This window comes from Pleurodeles waltl, chromosome 12 (assembly GCF_031143425.1).
Source record: "Pleurodeles waltl isolate 20211129_DDA chromosome 12, aPleWal1.hap1.20221129, whole genome shotgun sequence".
NCBI classification, from domain to species: Eukaryota; Metazoa; Chordata; class Amphibia; order Caudata; family Salamandridae; genus Pleurodeles; species Pleurodeles waltl.
This window is the reverse complement of record NC_090451.1, coordinates 637439213-637458228: the sequence shown is the minus strand read 5'-3', so window position 1 is coordinate 637458228 and position 19016 is coordinate 637439213. Positions and strand designations below refer to the sequence as shown.

Here is a 19016-nt window from a genome sequence, read left to right as displayed (position 1 = left end):
CCAATAGGGTTAGGATTGTGACCCCCTCCCCTTGGGAGGAGGCACAAAGAGGGTGTACCCACCCTCAGGGCTAGTAGCCATTGGCTACTAACCCCCCAGACCTAAACACGCCCTTAAATTTAGTATTTAAGGGCTACCCTGAACCCTAGAAAATTAGATTCCTGCAACAACAAGAAGACGGACTGCCCAGCTGAAAACCCCTGCAGAGGAAGACCAGAAGACAACAACTGCCTTGGCTCCAGAAACTCACCGGCCTGTCTCCTGCCTTCCAAAGAACTCTGCTCCAGCGACGCCTTCCAAAGGGACCAGCGACCTCTGAATCCTCTGAGGACTGCCCTGCTTCGACGACGACAAGAAACTCCCGAGGACAGCGGACCTGCTCCAAAAAGACTGCAACTTTGTTTCAAGAAGCAGCTTTAAAGACCCCTGCAACTCCCCGCAAGAAGCGTGAGACTTGCAACACTGCACCCGGCGACCCCGACTCGGCTGGTGGAGAACCAACACCTCAGGGAGGACCCCCGGACTACTCTACGACTGTGAGTACCAAAACCTGTCCCCCCTGAGCCCCCACAGCGCCGCCTGCAGAGGGAATCCCGAGGCTTCCCCTGACCGCGACTCTCTGAAACCTAAGTCCCGACTCCTGGAAAAGACCCTGCACCCGCAGCCCCCAGGACCTGAAGGACCGGACTTTCACTGCAGAAGTGACCCCCAGGAGTCCCTCTCCCTTGCCCAAGTGGAGGTTTCCCCGAGGAAGCCCCCCCTTGCCTGCCTGCAGCGCTAAAGAGATCCCTTGATCTCTCATTGACTAACATTGCGAACCAGACGCTTGTTCTAACACTGCACCCGGCCGCCCCCGCGCCGCTGAGGGTGAAATTTCTGTGTGGGCTTGTGTCCCCCCCGGTGCCCTACAAAACCCCCCTGATCTGCCCTCCGAAGACGCGGGTACTTACCTGCAAGCAGACCGGAACCGGGGCACCCCCTTCTCTCCATTGAAGCCTATGCGTTTTGGGCACCACTTTGAACTCTGCACCTGACCGGCCCTGAGCTGCTGGTGTGGTGACTTTGGGGTTGCTCTGAACCCCCAACGGTGGGCTACCTTGGACCAAGAACTGAACCCTGTAAGTGTCTTACTTACCTGGTAAAACTAACAAAAACTTACCTCCCCCAGGAACTGTGAAAATTGCACTAAGTGTCCACTTTTAAAGTAGCTATTTGTGAATAGCTTGAAAAGTATACATGCAATTGAAATGATTCAAAGTTCCTAATGTACTTACCTGCAATACCTTTCAAACAAGATATTACATGTTAAATTTGAACCTGTGGTTCTTAAAATAAACTAAGAAAATATATTTTTCTATAACAAAACCTATTGACTGGATTTGTCTCTGAGTGTGTGTACCTCATTTATTGTCTATGTGTATGTACAACAAATGCTTAACACTACTCCTTGGATAAGCCTACTGCTCGACCACACTACCACAAAATAGAGCATTAGTATTATCTCTTTTTACCACTATTTTACCTCTAAGGGGAACCCTTGGACTCTGTGCATGCTATTCCTTACTTTGAAATAGCACATACAGAGCCAACTTCCTACACTGGCCTACAGTGAATAATTCATTTAAAAGCATAGAGAGCTTAAGCACTGAGGTTCTGATTAGCGGTGCCTCAGTGACACAGTTAGGCACTACACAGGCATACATATTAGGCCACAAACTGAGCACTGGGGTAATTGATCTCTGCTGTGTAATGCTCAAGATCCTGGGAGACTCTTCCCTAAAGATCTGAGAAGTCTTCTACCAGAGGAGAGAGGACCTGAGCTTGTCTCTCCACATAAGTTGGTTTCCAAGACTCCTTGCCTTTTCTCTTGGAAGATTGGGCCATTATTCTAGGTTTCATCATGGGCTTTGCTCTGGTTTTTACTCACACCCATTCCGGTCTTCCAGCACAGGTGCATAGGGTTTCATCTCTACCTCAGCCCATGCTGAGTTCTCCAGACAATTCCCTAGAAGACCTTCTACTGAAATTGCAGAGGATATGACCACCTTCCTTTAGCTAGTAGCCCCTCTCCATCCTAAGGTCACCATAACTGTGGGATGAACCTCGACAATGTTACCAGCACTGATAACTGGATAAGACTGTCCAGTTTTGTATTGGTCTGGGATATCAGTTCTTCAGTCACCATGGTGAAACGTGCATCTGTATCCCTCAGTGCTTCCGCACCACTGATATGTGGCTTTTGTCCGTATTTCCCCAGGTAACTGGGCCAGACAGCCAGGGTAGCTACACCTACCCCACCCTCTGAGAATAAAGTGGCTTCAGGGTGTACTCTGACCTGGTCATAGTCTGCCAAGGATTCCATCTGGAGATTCCCCACCCCAGCAGTAGCTGAGGATGCACTAGAGGGAGCTTTTTTGGACAGAAAGAGTCCCCAGTTAGTTTACTTTGGCCTTGTAATTGAAACGCCAAGCCTCTTTTGGATCCCAGTTTTTACCTTAGTACCCATATTTAGATTGGGAAGAGTCTCGGGCACTCTCCAGTGTAGATTTTAGGACCCTTTATAAAGACTTTGACCCTTTGTGACCACTGTCTTTCCCTTTGGGTTGATTAGTAACCACTTTCTTTTGGTCACCCCCATGATGGGTCTTTTTGAACACACTTGTTTTGACCCAGTGGTCTGCCTTCTTCATCCAACTCTTGAGGGGAGAGCAGCCCTAAGTCCACTAGGTACTGATGCAGTTCTTCTGAGATACTTAATCAACAGATGATCCTTCATAATCAAATTATAGAGCCCTTCGTAATCATGCACCTTACTTCCTTTCAACCAGCCTTGTAGTGTTTTGAGTGAAAAGTCTACAACATCTACCCAGGACTCACTCCTTTTGTGAGTCTCCCTGAACTTAAATCTGTACTCCTCATTAGTGAGCCGAAGTCCCTCAATCAGGGTATCCTTCATGTGGTCACACAACTCACCCTTCTCTGTGTCGGGAGTCTATCCCTGAACTTGTCTGAGAAACTCCCAATGTAGCGAGTACCAGCGCCTCTGGGGAATCTTCCTCATCTTACAAACTCTCTCAAAGGCTGTGAAGCATTTTGTGATATCACCCTTTGCGAATTGTCGGATCAAAAGTTTCCTCCCACTCCCTATTTAGTCTGCCGCCACCACTCTGGAGTTCTAACCCTATTTCAGCACTTTTCTTGCTTCTAGTCATATTTTGGCTTCAAGGGCTGCCCTTCCAGCTAGTCCCTCAAAAATTATTTTTTCATTCTCTAGCTGTTCTCTGTGCTGTGAGTAGCCTGTCCTACCCTCAGTTGGAGGAGGCACTCTAGGTACATTATTAGGGTAGATGTGAGGGGGCACCTCATCACCTTCCCTATTAAGTTGTTGGGGGGCTACCTCCACTTTCATGGTCACTGTCCACCTCATCCTCTGGGGTGGTGTCAAGATCCTCTTTGATATGGGTGGCTTCAAACTCTGCAAGTAGCTCCTGTAGCTGTTTTTTAAGGGAGATGTAGCACAGCGGTCAGAGCGACCGCCTCGGGAGCTAGAGATCGGGGTTCAATCCTCCGGCGCTACATCCTGTGATTCTGGGCAAATCACTTAATCTCCCTGTGCCCATGGACAGCGCATTGAGACCCCCAAGGGTGATAAGCCGCGCTATACAAATCTTCATTTTGTAGGGTTTGAGACACTCTTAATTTTGATGATCTTACACAGGTTTCTTAGCTGCTACATAATGAGCTGCAGGAAAAGGGGACAGGTTGAGTTCTTGGACTCACTCCTCTGTGCCACGTTGGGGCATTGTTAGGAATTTACAAAACGATTCTAATCCGTTTGGCAGGCCTAATTAGCTAAAACATTTTAACTTTCTTACATAGTTGGACTTAACATATGGCCTCAACAGTTCAGATTTAGAAATTTGATGTCCACTTGTATGCGAATGTCCCTCGACAGCTGGTCTTTGGATGCAACTTCAGTATACTGATTGAACTTAGTCTTTGCTGTTGCAAGTGGTCTGGTACCCCAGCTATTGGTGCAGAGCATCTCCATTTGGTCTTGATGTCTTCTCATTTGGTTGGGAGATGGGACTGGCCTCTTGGAGAATGGTGACCCCACCCCCTCCTGCACAGCCCCTGAGTTGGTGGGCCCATGGTCAGCAGAACAGTGAACTGGATGTTGCGGTTGGTGTATTCAGGAACAAGGGAAGTGGCTCCTCCACTCAAAGGGAGATGCTGATTGGTTGGTGAAGAGCAGGAGAACCTCTGACTTTTGGAGTCGTAACCCGCGACCCTCTCTTTGTGTCCTTAGCTCACCTGAATCTGTTCTTCTGGTGTCAGGGGACCACTTTAATTAATTTAAGGGAGTGTAGGGGAGTGTAGAGTGGTAACGAATGGGCTGCTTACCCTTGGGCTGACTACACCCCATAATGATTACTTTGTGCAGGAAATGGGCATAACCCTGTCACAGTATTTCTTTTCTACCAAAATCAAGATGGTGGAACCCTTCCTAAAATGTTGCATCGGGAGCCCACCATATGGATGTTTCTAGCCTAACAGTGGAACATGCCTACTACATAACTAATTTTCTCACCTGTCCTGGTGCCAAATGTGCCTCAGGAAAGGGGGTGGCAACTCCCAGGTCTGGGGAAGCTTGGGGTTGCATCCCAAAGGCTGCAGGGTACTAGAAGTACCTGGTCTTGGTATGCAGATTCAATAGCCATCCTTCTGGAGTAGGTGATCACATATTCCTCCGGAGCGGACATTATTTCTCCCCTCCGAGCATAGGTCAGAAACATGTCTGTGGTGGCAGGCTGGTTGTACCAGTCAGCCTGCACACTAAGGGACTAGTAGATTTTGGGCAGCCCTCTAAGGTGCTGCCCTCTAGGTGCATGTCATAATAAATCCAAGGCTGTACAGTAAGTGTTCCCAGCGACCACGCGCAAAGGGGTTACCTACCCAGTTGCCCCATAGGCGAACACAGGGAAGTGTAGTGGTTGGAGTTCATGTGTTTCAGGACCCTTCCCAGTGGACTTTGAGGAAACCAACAGACCAAGAGAAAGGTTGGAGAGTGTCCCCACCTAAGGATACCCAGAAGACGGGAGTACCTACCCCAAGGTACCTGGATGCATAGGAGTGAAAGGACCCCTGCTGAAGTCAGTGACGGCCTCGGATGTCCAGCTGCTGTTGTGACCTGTGGACCAGGCCGGTGAAACCGGGCGGATTCCAGACTTGGAAGACCTGAAAAGGAAGAGGCCAAAGTCCAGCGCCCTTGGAGCTGCCCAGGTGGTACAGGAGGCAATGACCACTCTCCTAGAGGTGATGTTGCAGGTTGGTGAAAAGTCCAGGAACTGTAGAAGATCCTGGGAGCCTCGTCCTACGGAGGTGTCCCTCGATGGATGCTGGATTGCAGGAGGGTCCGTGATCAGCCAGGTCACCAACAAGCACTGGCAAATGCAAACAGGAGCTGAAGGAGAAGTTAGCAACGTTTTGGGAACCAGCAAGGTCCATAGGACTCTACCTTTAAGAGGGAGTCAGGGCTAGCCCTCATCAGAAAAATTCTTAAGTAACTCTAAAAAGGGGGTTCTCACTCTCTATTGTGAGCCACCTATCTGAGAGGATCATGGACGTAATCTGCCTAGCCAGTCTGATGCTTCCAGGGGCTGCTACACATCTTATTTCCAAGGTGGCAGAATCAATTGATCACCTGGCTGAGCTCTGTGCACCTCCCCTGTCTTCTGTGAAGTTTCATGCCAGTGCGGAAACTGGGGGTTCCTGAACTGGTGCACCAAATGTCTTTCAAAACAGTCTGGTGGTGCTCAGAGGCCACCCCAGCCCTTAGACACCTAATACACAGGGAGAGGTGGTCATTGAAAGAATAGGCCTGGTGTGTGGTGGGTACCTAAGGTACTTTCACCTTTAATCCAGGTATCCCCTATTAGTGCAAAGTAAATCCAGTATGGTGCCACAGATGTCTCCTGGGTCTTCGGACAATCCGTCATCTAGTCCTCAGCCAGCTTTGCAAAAATTAAAGCAACAGAAGAAGAAAGCATCCTTAACTTCAAAGGTACAGAACATGCATGTCCTACTCCTCAAGACCAGCAGACAATATCTGAAGAGTAATCCAAACCTATCCTTTAAGGGACTTTAGCAATCCCCATTCCCTCAAACCGGCAATGAATATTATTATGCTGGGTGAGGGAGGCCCTTTGGTCCATATTGTGTGCAGTGCTCTGGGGTGCAACAGTTAAATGCTTCTTGTTTGCACTTCCAGAGCACTGTAGTGTTAGAGGGGGCATAGGTGCTTGGGCGGCTCCTTCTGCAATATAGATAGAGCCAGTGTTGCTACATTTGCATATGGGGTGTTTTGGGGGGGGTCATGTCCCCAATCAAATGAGGGTTACATGTGGCCTCTGCATTTCCCATGTTATAGGCACTGTCTAAATCAGTCAAAAGTCACACAGTTAAAAATCGAGGTTAGGGCAATTTTCTGGCATACCAGTAGACCATTCCTGATTCTCTCCATAATCTGGAAAGGGGGACAGTGTATGCAAAAGAAAATGGAACATTAGCTGGGGCTCTGTCATATGCTGGGCTGTAGCCTAATGCTGCTTGGTCACAGAACCTGTACTCCGTTTTTATTGTGCTGTGCTCTGTTTGGTAACCCTACTTTTTTGAAAAAATGTAATCAATCTCTTTTCGGGGCATTAGTTACTTTATTTGGGATTTCTACACTGCTGCGCACAGACAGGACTGCTTCCATCAGAATATAGTTCACATCTGCCACAATTAAGGGGTGCTGCAGCTTGTATTTTGGCTTTTGATAGTTTTCATTTACATGAAAATACATGCCTCATGGTTTTTGATGATGGAGCTGTTGCCTGACGTACTTCTCTGATAAAAATTATATTGTGGTAGATGTTGGCTCCTGCAAATTCATCCTTTTACAAAACATACCCCAGGTGTCCAGAATCCAGAGAAATGTATTTGTCTCCCTTGGCTGGCCCGTAAGTGTCTCCAGTGAAGCCTCAAGTCTGAAAGTGACATTGAGCAGTCCATAAATGGCAGCGCTTGTCCTCATGACATCACTTCATCACCCCTTGAAGTATCCGGATCCAGACCCCGTGAAGCTTCACTGTTTGTGTTTTTTTTTTTTTCCTCCCATGGATAATCTGTTTTAGATTTAGATGTTTTGCTGTTGTCTGTTTTGGACGAAATCTTTAACCTTAAAGTCCTAATGAGCTCTGTTGCGAATAAATGTCATCGACCCCACTAATGTCTGTACATGGTTTCTTCCATGACTCAACAATTCCTGGGCCTCACGAGCTGAAGGCTAAGCATAAAAGAACGCTTGCCCTTTCTGAAGTATACTTACGATGTAACCATCCCAAGTGTTCGAAAGAAGACCTCACACCCACTACACAACAAAAGGTGTAGTCGTCAACCTCAAACAGCATCGAGGTCATGCAGAAGGTGAAAAAATAAGAACCTGTCCCAATCCTTTATCCAATCCAGTAGGTAAAATCTCTTGCTACCAAACAGTTAACCCCTAATTTCCTAGCTGTATGGTACCGTGGGCTGTATCCAAAAATTTAACTGTACTCATCTGACCCAGTTTATCTTTCCAGGCATCCTTCGTCTTGAAGCCTAGTAGCATCATTTGCACACAATGCTAGTACTTCATGTCTGTCAGCCTTCCTCCTAAAGAGTCAATGTTTGGAAGCCAAGGGGGAGGTTGCTTCTTGTAGGAAGATGGCCTTGTGTGTGGTGGGTACCCAAGGTACTTACACCTTATACCAGGTCCAGGTATCCCCTCTAAGTGAAGTGTAGGCAGTGTCTAGAAGGCAGGCTTTCTAGAGGTAGCTGTGGATGATCAGCCAAGGCTTTCCTAGAAGGCATGCAAAGCTCATGCAATACCAGTAGTCAAACAGCACTGACACAAATGAAAGAAAACACTGTCGTACAAAAATAAAGGTACTTTATTGTAGTCGCACAAGTACCAAAAAGTACTAGAGGCAACCCTCCAATAGGAGGTAAATAACACACTAGATACGTACACTAGTAAACAGAAACAGGCATAGAAAGCAATAGAAAACAGTGCAAATCTCAAGACAGTGGTGACCCTATGGGGAGCCCAAACCATAGACAAAAAAAAAAAAAAAGGTATGTGAATGCAGGGTCCCCACCTAGGTACATGGAGTGTAAAGAGAGGAGCTGGGGGAACTAGGAAACCCAAAAGGTAAGTACCACAATGCCCCCCAGTGACCAGGAAGAAAGGAGTAAGTTACTGGATTTCCCCCGAAACCACCCACAAGGACTAAAAAGAAGATAATGCAACACCTAGACAAGACTGCAAGAAACCAGCGGTAGATTCCTGAAGGGGAAGTCCTGTGGAAGAAGGGGACCAAGTCCAGAAGTCACAGGAGTGTCCGGTGGTGGCAGGAGCCACTACCCACCCATCTGTGGTTGCAGGAGTTGGTCGACAGTATGGCAAAGGTCAGCAATGCAGCCCTGGAATTAGTGAGTAGTTCCTGGAGGATACAGTCGATGTCCTACGCCAGATGGAAGATTGCAGTCTGTGGTGTGGAAAAGCCACCAACAAGCCTTGGTAAAGGCAAGAGTCTCGGTAGAGGAAAAGTGGAGCTGGGTACTGCCCTGCGTGGGAAGGCAAGGGCTGACCTCCACCAAAATTGGACAGCTGGTAGAGAGGACCAACGGGATCACTTCAGACCACCATCCATAATGCAGAATCCACGCAGCTCAGGAATGAGATCCCCACAGTCGATTGTTGTTGCATATGGTGCTTGCAGATACAGGGGAGTGGCTCCTTTACTCCAAGGGAGAGATTCCTTCCTTCTCGTGCAGGCTGAAGATTAGCCACCCTCAGAGGATGCACAGCTGAGGAAATGTTGCAGAAGCTGGAAGGAGCCATGAAAATGTTGCAAGCAGTGTGTTTGTCGTGAATGCTGGTTTTCGGTTCCCGTAGGCCCAGTCTTCGTTCCAGTGAACAGAGGTTGAAGTAGAGGTTGCAGAATCGTCCTGCTGGAATCTTGTAAACCAAATCTGAGGACCCACCTAACAGGGAGACCCTAAATAGGGGAAGGGGGATTGATCACCTAGCCAAGATACCACCTATGAGGTGGGGGCTCTGACGTCACCTGCCTGACCTGGCCACTCGGATGCTCCCATAGGCCTCTGTCCTCCTTGGATTCAAGAGGGCAGAATCAAGGGACCCTTTAGAGGACCTCTGGGCATCTCCTCTGAGGTAGTGATGGACAGGGGAGAGGTCACTCCCCTTTCAATTGTATAGTTTAGTGCCAGAGCAGGGACTGGGGCTCCCTAAACTGGTGCAGACTGGTTTATGCAAGGAGGGTACCAAATGTGCCCTTCAAAGCATACCTATGGCTTGGGGAGGCTACCCCTCCCAAGACATGTAACACCTATTTCCAAAGAGAGGGTGTTTCCTCCCTCTCCCAAAGGAAATAATTTGTTCTGCCTTCCAGGGCATCATAAACAAGGGGTGTGCCGTGTCTTGTTTTCCCCTGGCTTGCAACAGGGCACGGTCTGCAATGGCGGCTGTGTGCAACTTGTTTTAGGGGGATTCCCTGAGGATAGCACAATGCATGCTGCAGCCCTTAGGGACCCTCTCCAGTACCCAGGCCCTAGGGTCCAGAGGTACTGCATACTAGGGACTTGGAGTGGTGTGCCAGTTGTACAGTGTGTTCCTTTCTTTAAGGAAAGAGCACTGGCACTGGAGACCTGTTTGGCAGGTCCCAGGGCACATCACTCGCAAAACCTCAGCACCAGTGAGCAAAAAAAGTGACCATTTCCAAAACAGGCACTTTTTATACTTTGGGTTTCAAATTTAATTGTGAAAAATGTAATGAAGCAGCTATGATTGAGGCGTAATAATTCGCTTTTTGGTCCCATTTTTACCTGCTCCTCTCCATTTAGTCTTTGATCTTGGGGTAATGTTTATGGATGTTTGTAGTTAAGGCACTGATTTGTTGTACTTTCTAGCATTCCTGGGAGATGGTTGGCAAGAAGAAGGCAGTCTCTGGACAGAAGGATGGAGGACAGACAGAAGCCACTGAGGAGGCTAAAGAAAACCGTGAGAGGGATCGGGATTATAGCCGACGGCGTGGGGGACCACCGAGAAGGGGTCGAGGTGGCAGTCGTGGTAGAGAATGTACGGTGACGCTCTATCACATCTTTTCCTTTATTGCCCTTTTTAAATATGCGTTGAAAAGTGTACTATTAGATGATTACTGCAAACCAACAGTACAGCATGTATTTTGCATTGTCTGTATTTATTCAAAACTGAGGGTGGGGCAGATTCCTGTCCGATGTTGGTTTTTAATTATACTTTGAAGAATCTCTCAAATTGCTGCTATTTTCCAATATCTGAACCTGTCCAGCTTCCATCGCAATTCCACATTTGGCAGTGTCTAGGGCAGAGGTCTCCAAACTGGGAGGGGGGGGGGGGCGCTCAAGTGATCCCAAAGGGGGCTCCAGGCTCTGGCCAAAAGAAGCATTATACAGATAACAGGGCTTTGTTTTAAGCAGAAGTATGTTATTGCATTTTTTAAAAGGTAAGAGCACTTAACTGCAGTGTTCAAGTAGGTCTAGACATGTTTAAACATTGACCTCTTTATAAAATAAATGTGAACAATTCTGAGGGTGGGGGGGGGGGGCAATAATTTTTATTTTTCAACTGGGAGGGTGCGGCATTAAAAAGTTCGGAGACCACTGGTCTAGGGTTATGCCTGCCAGTCGTGCCAGTGGAAACACCAGTGTTGTCTCTACATTTATATGTAAACTAAAAGCATTACCAGACTTTAGCAACTGAGTCAACAGCACTTGGTGTCTCTGGCTAGCGCAGTACAGTAGAGCATGATCTGCTTAGAGAGTACATCTACTGTGTCCCCAGCTGGATCACCCACTGCCTCATCACTGTTAGCAAGTGTATAGCCAAGTGCTCCATTGCCGAAGAGGAGTGATGAGGAGGCATCCCTGTCTGGTCCCTTTCCAACATCCTTTCCAACCTCCCTTCTACCTGAGACATGACTGCCAGATTGAACTCTGGTTACAGGGCTTAAATACAACAGATACCCAACTACGTAACTTGGGGCCGAAACTCATGGGAGAACCCAATCCACATATATATTTCCAGCCTGTGGTATCAAATGCTTTTCAGTACCTAAGGCAATCAGTATTTCTTCCACATCTGAATCATACACGGTGTGCAGTATGTGTGAACCTGCGAACACAGTTAAAATGACACACGCAAAATAATTTAGACTCCTAAATATGGCATCATCAGCACATCCAACACTGTCCAAGAACTGAACGGTCATTCTTATTGGGTGTGTACACATTCAGAAAACAAGCTTCCTTGTACGCAGCCATATATTAACAGATACTTATGCATGTGCATTTTGGAACTTACAGGGTATCCCCTACTGCCACCAAGATGGGTACCCCCTCTGTCATAAGTGGAAAAAGTATAGGTTTCTGGTTCTTTTTCAGTTTATCTGCTTCTGTGTCCACCAAATTGGCCTCGTAGAAGAGCTGTTCCCATCATACTGTTGGCGGTATGCTTGTATGCTGTCTCAGTATAATCAGGCACTCCCTCGAAATTCCAGGACAAGTTTTTAACATGCTCCATTTTAACTGACAATCTGGCAAACTTGTATAGCCATTGTTGCCGTGGGCCTTTATCTCTCTGTACAGGCCCCAAATCCATCCACTTGATATAGCGTGCCTTTGTCCTGTGTAGCCATACAACCGTGGTTTTCTAGAGAAATCAACCAAGTGACTTAACTGCAACCCCCACCTGGTAAACACCCTGATCCATGTGAATGAGATGTTTTCCAATGTAACTGTATCTAAACCCTTTCTTACTGCCTCTCACTAGAACAAGTTATCAACTGTGATAGTGTGCAATTAAAGCACTACTTCTGCTTTAAACATAATCGCAGTAGGGTCGGTCTCCACATTCCGTGAACCGAGTGGGCCCACCATCGACCAGAGAGAGCTATCTGCTTCCCTTGATTCACACTGGGATGGTAGTGTCTGTGTACAAATATCACTCAGTGGTCCGTGATGCATGACGAAAATGTAGGTTCTCTACCACTACTAAACCTAACACAATATATATAATAACATACAATTCCCACTGCATTGTATTTCTGCTATATTCGAAGACTATGCTGCCTCTATATGAAGTGTGGGCAGGCCACTTTGTAGTACCTTAACTTAATCTATGGCTTCTAAAGTAATTCTGTTACGGGCCCAAGGCCTGTATTATCACAATACACTGCACCTTCCATGGATCTTTGTAAGTGCTCAAACATTTGTATAGTCCGACATAAACTCATAATCATATTCCAGCCTTAGTAAATGTTCTTCCTGGAGCTAGGTCTCGAGTAGCCCCTGTGAGAGTCTGCATCTACTCCTTGGCAACACGGACCATGCCATCCTGCTGCACTTCAAGGACTGTGGCGCGCCACGTGCTCTGTCATCTTTCTGTCGATCCTCCATCCTGTATTGTTATAGGAGTCCCTTTGTGCACCAGGAATCATTTGGGTGCATAAGTGTCTTTCCCATTTGTACCACTTTTCGCTGTGTAGGGAGCAGAAGCATGTTGTAAGGAAATGCCTCCTTGGCATGGTTACCCCCTGACTTTTTGCCTTTGCTGATGCTAAGTTTTGATTTGAAAGTGTGCTGAGGCCTGCTAACCAGGCCCCAGCACCAGTGTTTTTTCCCTAACCTGTACTTTTGTTTTCACAATTGGCACACCCTGGCATCCAGGTAAGTCCCTTGTAACTGGTATCCCTGGTACCAAGGGCCCGGATGCCAGGGAAGGTCTCTAAGGGCTGCAGCATATCTTATGCCACCCTGGGGACCCTCACTCAGCACAGACACACTGCTTGCCAGCTTGTGTGTGCTAGTGAGGACAAAACGAGTAAGTCGACATGGCACTCCCCTCAGGGTGCCATGCCAACGTCACACTGCCTATGCAGTATAGATAAGTCACCCCTCTAGCAGGCCTTACAGCCCTAAGGCAGGGTGCACTATACTATAGGTGAGGGCACCAGTGCATGAGCACTGTGCCCCTACAGTGTCTAAGCAAAACCTTAGACATTGTAAGTGCAGGGTAGCCATAAGAGTATATGGTCTGGGAGTCTGTCATGCACGAACTCCACTGCACCATAATGGCTACACTGAAAACTGAAGTTTGGTAACAAACTTCTCAGCACAATAAATGCACACTGATGCCAGTGTACATTTTATTGTAACATACACCCCAGAGGGCACCTTAGAGGTGCCCCCTGAAACCTTAACCGACTATCCGTGTAGGCTGACTAGTTCTCGCAGCCTGCCACACACCAGACATGTTGCTGGCCACATGGGGAGAGTGCCTTTGTCACTCTGTGACTAGTAACAAAGCCTGTACTGGGTGGAGGTGCTTCTCACCTCCCCCTGCAGGAACTGTAACATCTGGCGGTGAGCCTCAAAGGCTCACCCCCTTTGTTACAGCACCACAGGGCACTCCAGCTAGTGGAGTTGCCCGCCCCCTCTGGCCACAGCCCCACTTTTGGCGGCAAGGCTGGAGGAGATAATGAGAAAAACAAGGAGTCGTCACTGGCCAGTCAGGACAGTCCCTAAGGTGTCCTGAGCTGAGGTGACTCTGACTTTTAGAAATCCTCCATCTTGCAGATGGAGGATTCCCCCAATAGGGTTAGGAATGTGCCCCCCTCCCCTTGGGAGGAGGCACAAAGAGGGTGTACCCACCCTCAGGGCTAGTAGCCATTGGCTACTAACCCCCCAGACCTAAACACGCCTCTTAAATTTAGTATTTAAGGGCTCCCCAGTACCTAGGAAACTAGAGTTCGATGGCATATGTTGCTGCAGATACACATGTTTGGCACAGTCCGCTGCCTGGTGTTGGGCTCGGAGTATTACAAGTTGTTTTTCTTCGAAGAAGTCTTTTTGGTCACGGGACCGAAGGACTCCTCCCTCCTCGGCTCCATTGCGCATGGGCGTCGACTCCATCTTAGATTGTTTTTTTCCGCTGTCGGGTTCGGACGTATTCCTTTTCGCTCCGTGTTTCGGTTCGGAAAGTTAGTCAGAATCTCGGAAGAAAGCGTCTGTATTGTTCCGTTCGGTATCGGGATAGTTAGGTACATCGACACCGATCATCGGAAGACTTTGAGGTAGTTTCGATCCCCCATCGGGGCCTGGTCGGCCCGACCGCGTGCGACATCGAAGCCGATGGAACGGACCCCGTTTCGTTTCTGCCCAAAATGTCACAGTAAGTATCCTTATACAGATCAGCACTTGGTCTGTAACTTGTGCTTGTCCCCCGAGCACAAGGAGGATACCTGTGAAGCCTGTCGAGCCTTCCGGTCCAGAAAAACACTCCGGGACCGAAGAGCCAGGCGTCAACAAATGGCGTCCACGTCGACAAAACAACGTTTCGACGAGGAAGAGGAAACATTCTCGGTTCCGGAATCAGAATCCGGAGACTCCGACGTCGAACAACAGCAACAAACTGTGAGTAAGACGTCAAAGTAAATCCATCGACAAACCGAAAGCCCAGGGGTCGCCACTGCCAACAGGCCATGGCTCGACCCATAAAACAGGCGACCCGTCGAAGGCGCCGAAAAAGGGCACGCCCATAGCGAAGACACCCGACTCCGGTCGAGGGACCGCCATGGAGCAACCTCGGAGCCGAGAAAGCGGCTCCGAGAGACAAAAACAAGATACCGGCACCGAAAAACATCGGCACCGAGAATCCATGCCGAAAGGAACAAAAATTCTGTCGGTGCCGAAACCGAAAAAAGATTCTCTCTCGGTGCCGAAAAATACCACACCTTCATCCTACTCAGAGGAACAAGGAATAAGTGGCCAAATGCACAGATTTGGACAAGAGCTCCAAAGTGTAGAATCGGACTACACACAAAAGAGACTGTACATCCAGCAAGACACAGGGAAGATATCAACCCTTCCGCCAATCATGAGGAAAAGAAGGATCGGACTTCCAAAGGATGACGCACAACCACAAGCCAAAGTGGTTAAAAAAGTCACGCCTCCGCCCTCTCCACCACAGGCATCGCCGGCACAAACACCGCCACAAATGCACTCACCAGCGCAAACTACCATAAGTCATGACGATCAGGATCAAGACGCTTGGGACCTGTATGACACCCCAGTGCCGGACAATGATCCCGAGTCATACCCCACAAAGCCGTCACCGCCAGAGGACAGTACCTCATACTCGCAACTGGTGGCTAGGGCAGCAGAATTCCACAATGTCCAACTGCATTCCGATCCTATAGAGGATGATTTTTTATTTAACACCCGCTCGGCTACACACAGCCAATATCAATGTCTCCCAATGCTACCAGGGATGTTACGACACGCAAAACAAATTTTTGAAGAGCCCGTAAAATCAAGAGCCATCACCCCAAGGGTGGATAAAAAAATACAAACCACCACCCACAGACCCAGTGTTTATTACTTCGCAGTTACCACCTGACTCCGTGGTAGTAGGGGCAGCTCGCAAGAGAGCAAATTCACATACATCTGGCGACGCCCCACCTCCGGACAAAGAAAGCCGAAAATTTGATGCGGCAGGAAAAAGAGTAGCATCACAGGCAGCCAACCAGTGGCGCATCGCAAATTCACAAGCGCTGCTGGCCAGATATGACCGCGCACACTGGGACGAGATGCAACTTCTCGTAGACCATCTTCCCCAGGAATACCAAAAAAGGGCGCAGCAAATAGTTGAAGAGGGACAAACGATCTCAAACAATCAAATCCGCTCTTCACTAGACGCAGCCGATACTGCAGCAAGAACAGTCAACACTGCTGTCACCATAAGGAGACACGCTTGGCTACGCACTTCAGGCTTCAAACCTGAAATCCAGCAGGCTGTCCTTAATATGCCCTTCAACGAGAAACAACTTTTTGGCTCTGAAGTGGATACAGCCATTGAAAAACTTAAAAAGGACACAGACACGGCCAAGGCCATGGGCGCACTCTACTCCCCGCAGAGCAGAGGCTCTTTCAGAAAAACTCCATTTAGAGGGGGGTTTCGTGGCCAACCCACAGACACCACCAGCCAACAAACAAGAACCACACCATATCAGGGTTCCTTCCAAAGGGGAGGTTTCAGGGGATATCGGGGGGGTCAATTCCCAAGGAGTAGGGGAAGATTCCAGACTCCAAAAACACCTCCACCTAAACAGTGACTTTCAAGTCACGCAACCCCTTCACTCAACACCAGTGGGGGGAAGACTAAGCCAATTCTACCAATCTTGGCAACAGATTACAACAGACAATTGGGTATTAGCAATAATCCAACATGGCTATTGCATAGAATTCCACAACTTCCCACCAAACATCCCCCCCAAAACACGCAAAATGTCACCACAACATTTAGAACTTTTAGGACTAGAAGTTCAAGCACTACTGCAAAAGGATGCAATAGTTAGTACCAGTACAACAAAAAAACACAGGAGTTTACTCCCTGTACTTTCTAATTCCAAAAAAAGACAAAACATTAAGACCAATATTAGATCTCAGGACACTAAATACCTACATCATATCGGACCATTTTCACATGGTCACACTACAAGACATCATTCCACTGCTCAAACAGCAAGATTACATGACCACATTAGACCTAAAGGATGCGTACTTTCATATACCAATACACCCTTCTCACAGAAAGTACCTACGGTTCGTATTCAAAGGAATACATTACCAATTCAAGGTGTTGCCATTCGGAATAACAACTGCACCAAGAGTGTTCACAAAATGTCTAGCAGTAGTAGCAGCACACATCAGGAGACAACAGATACATGTGTTCCCTTACCTAGACGATTGGCTAATCAAGACCAACACAGTAAAAAAATGCGCAAACGACACCACATTTGTCATACAAACCCTTCACAAACTGGGGTTTTCCATCAACTATACAAAATCACACCTAGAACCGTGTCAAACACAACAATATCTAGGAGCAACCATCAACACATCAAAAGGAATTGCCACTCCAAGTCCACAAAGAGTGCAGGCATTCCACAAGGTAATAAGTGCTATGTTTCCAAACCAAAAGATACAAGCAAAATTTGTGCTAAAACTTCTAGGCATGATGTCATCATGCATAGCCATTGTCCCAAACGCAAGACTACACATGCGACCCTTACAACAGTGTCTAGCATCACAATGGTCACAGGCACAGGGTCAACTTCAAAATCTGGTGTTGGTAGACCGCCAAACATACCTCTCGCTTCTATGGTGGAACAGCAAAAATTTAAACAAAGGGCGGACATTTCAGGACCCAGTGCCTCAATACGTTATAACAACAGATGCTTCCATGACAGGGTGGGGAGCACACCTCAATCACCACAGCATTCAAGGACAATGGGATATACACGAAACAAAATTTCATATCAATTACCTAGAACTGTTAGCAGTATTTCTAGCGTTAAAAGCCTTCCAACCCATAATAACACACAAATACATTCTTGTCAAAACAGACAACATGACAACAATGGAGGAACACACTCAACACAATTGTGCCTCCTAACACAAAAAATTTGGCAGTGGGCGATTCACAACATTCGCCTAATAGCACAATTTATTCCAGGAATACAAAACCAACTAGCAGACAACCTTTCGCGAGACCACCAACAAGTCCACGAATGGGAAATTCACCCCCAAGTTCTGAACAAGTACTTTCAAATTTGGGGAACACCCCAGATAGATTTGTTCGCAACAAAAGAAAACTCAAAATGCCAAAACTTCGCATCCAGGTACCCACACCGCGAATCACAAGGCAATGCTCTATGGATGAGTTGGTCAGGGATATTTGCGTACGCTTTTCCCCCTCTCCCTCTCCTTCCATATCTAGTAAACAAGTTGAGTCAAAACCAACTCAAACTCATACTGATAGCACCCACATGGGCAAGACAACCTTGGTATACAACTCTACTAGACCTTTCACTAGTACCGCATGTCAAACTACCCAACAGGCCAGATCTGTTAACACAACACAAACAACAGATCAGGCATCCAAACCCAGCATCATTGAATCTGGCAATTTGGCTCCTGAAATCCTAGAATTCGGACACTTAGACCTCACACAAGAATGCATGGAGGTCATAAAACAAGCTAGAAAACCTTCCACTAGACACTGCTATGCATCTAAGTGGAAAAGATTTGTTTACTACTGCCATGCCAATCAAATACAACCATTACATGCCTCTACTAAAGACATAGTAGGATACTTACTACATTTGCAAAAAGCAAATCTCGCTTTTTCATCTATAAAAATACCTCGCAGCAATATCTGCTTACCTACAAACTACTCATTCATCGTCTCTATTTAGAATACCAGTTATTAAAGCATTCATGGAAGGGCTAAAAAGAATTATACCACCAAGAACACCACCAGTTCCTTCATGGAATCTTAACATCGTCTTAACAAGACTCATGAGTCCACCTTTCGAACCCATGCATTCCTGTGAAATGCAATATCTAACCTGGAAGGTCGCATTTCTCATTGCAATCACATCCCTCAGAAGAGTAAGTGAAATACAGGCATTTACCATACAAGAACCATTTATTCAAATACACAACAATAAAATAGTTCTAAGAACAAATCCAAAATTTCTGCCAAAAGTAATCTCACCATTCCATTTAAATCAAACAGTAGAATTGCCAGTGTTCTTCCCACAACCAAATTCTGTGGCTGAAAGGGCACTACATACATTAGACATCAAAAGAGCACTAATGTATTACATTGACAGAACAAAGCTAATCAGGAAAACAAAACAACTGTTCATAGCTTTTCAAAAACCACACATAGGAAATCCAATCTCTAAACAAGGCATTGCTAGATGGATAGTCGGATGCATTCAAACATGCTATCTTAAAGCCAAAAGAGAATTGCCTATTACACCAAAGGCACACTCAACCAGAAAGAAAGGTGCTACAATGGCCTT

At 47.1% G+C, this 19016-nt stretch overlaps 1 protein-coding gene across 27 annotated transcripts in view; it reads left to right on the top strand.

The window, feature by feature from the left end:
• The window catches only part of UBAP2L (ubiquitin associated protein 2 like), a 756258-nt gene that overhangs the window by 21672 nt on the left and 715570 nt on the right, over window positions 1–19016 (top strand). For all 27 annotated transcript variants that reach the window (XR_011200006.1, XR_011200008.1, XR_011200009.1 and 24 more), the window contains exon 5: window positions 10018–10186. Coding sequence is in view for 22 of the 27 variants with exons in the window: in XM_069218134.1 (XP_069074235.1) it covers window positions 10018–10186 (169 nt within the window). In the remaining 5 variants the exon portion in view is untranslated. The remainder of the gene's footprint in view (window positions 1–10017; window positions 10187–19016) is intronic.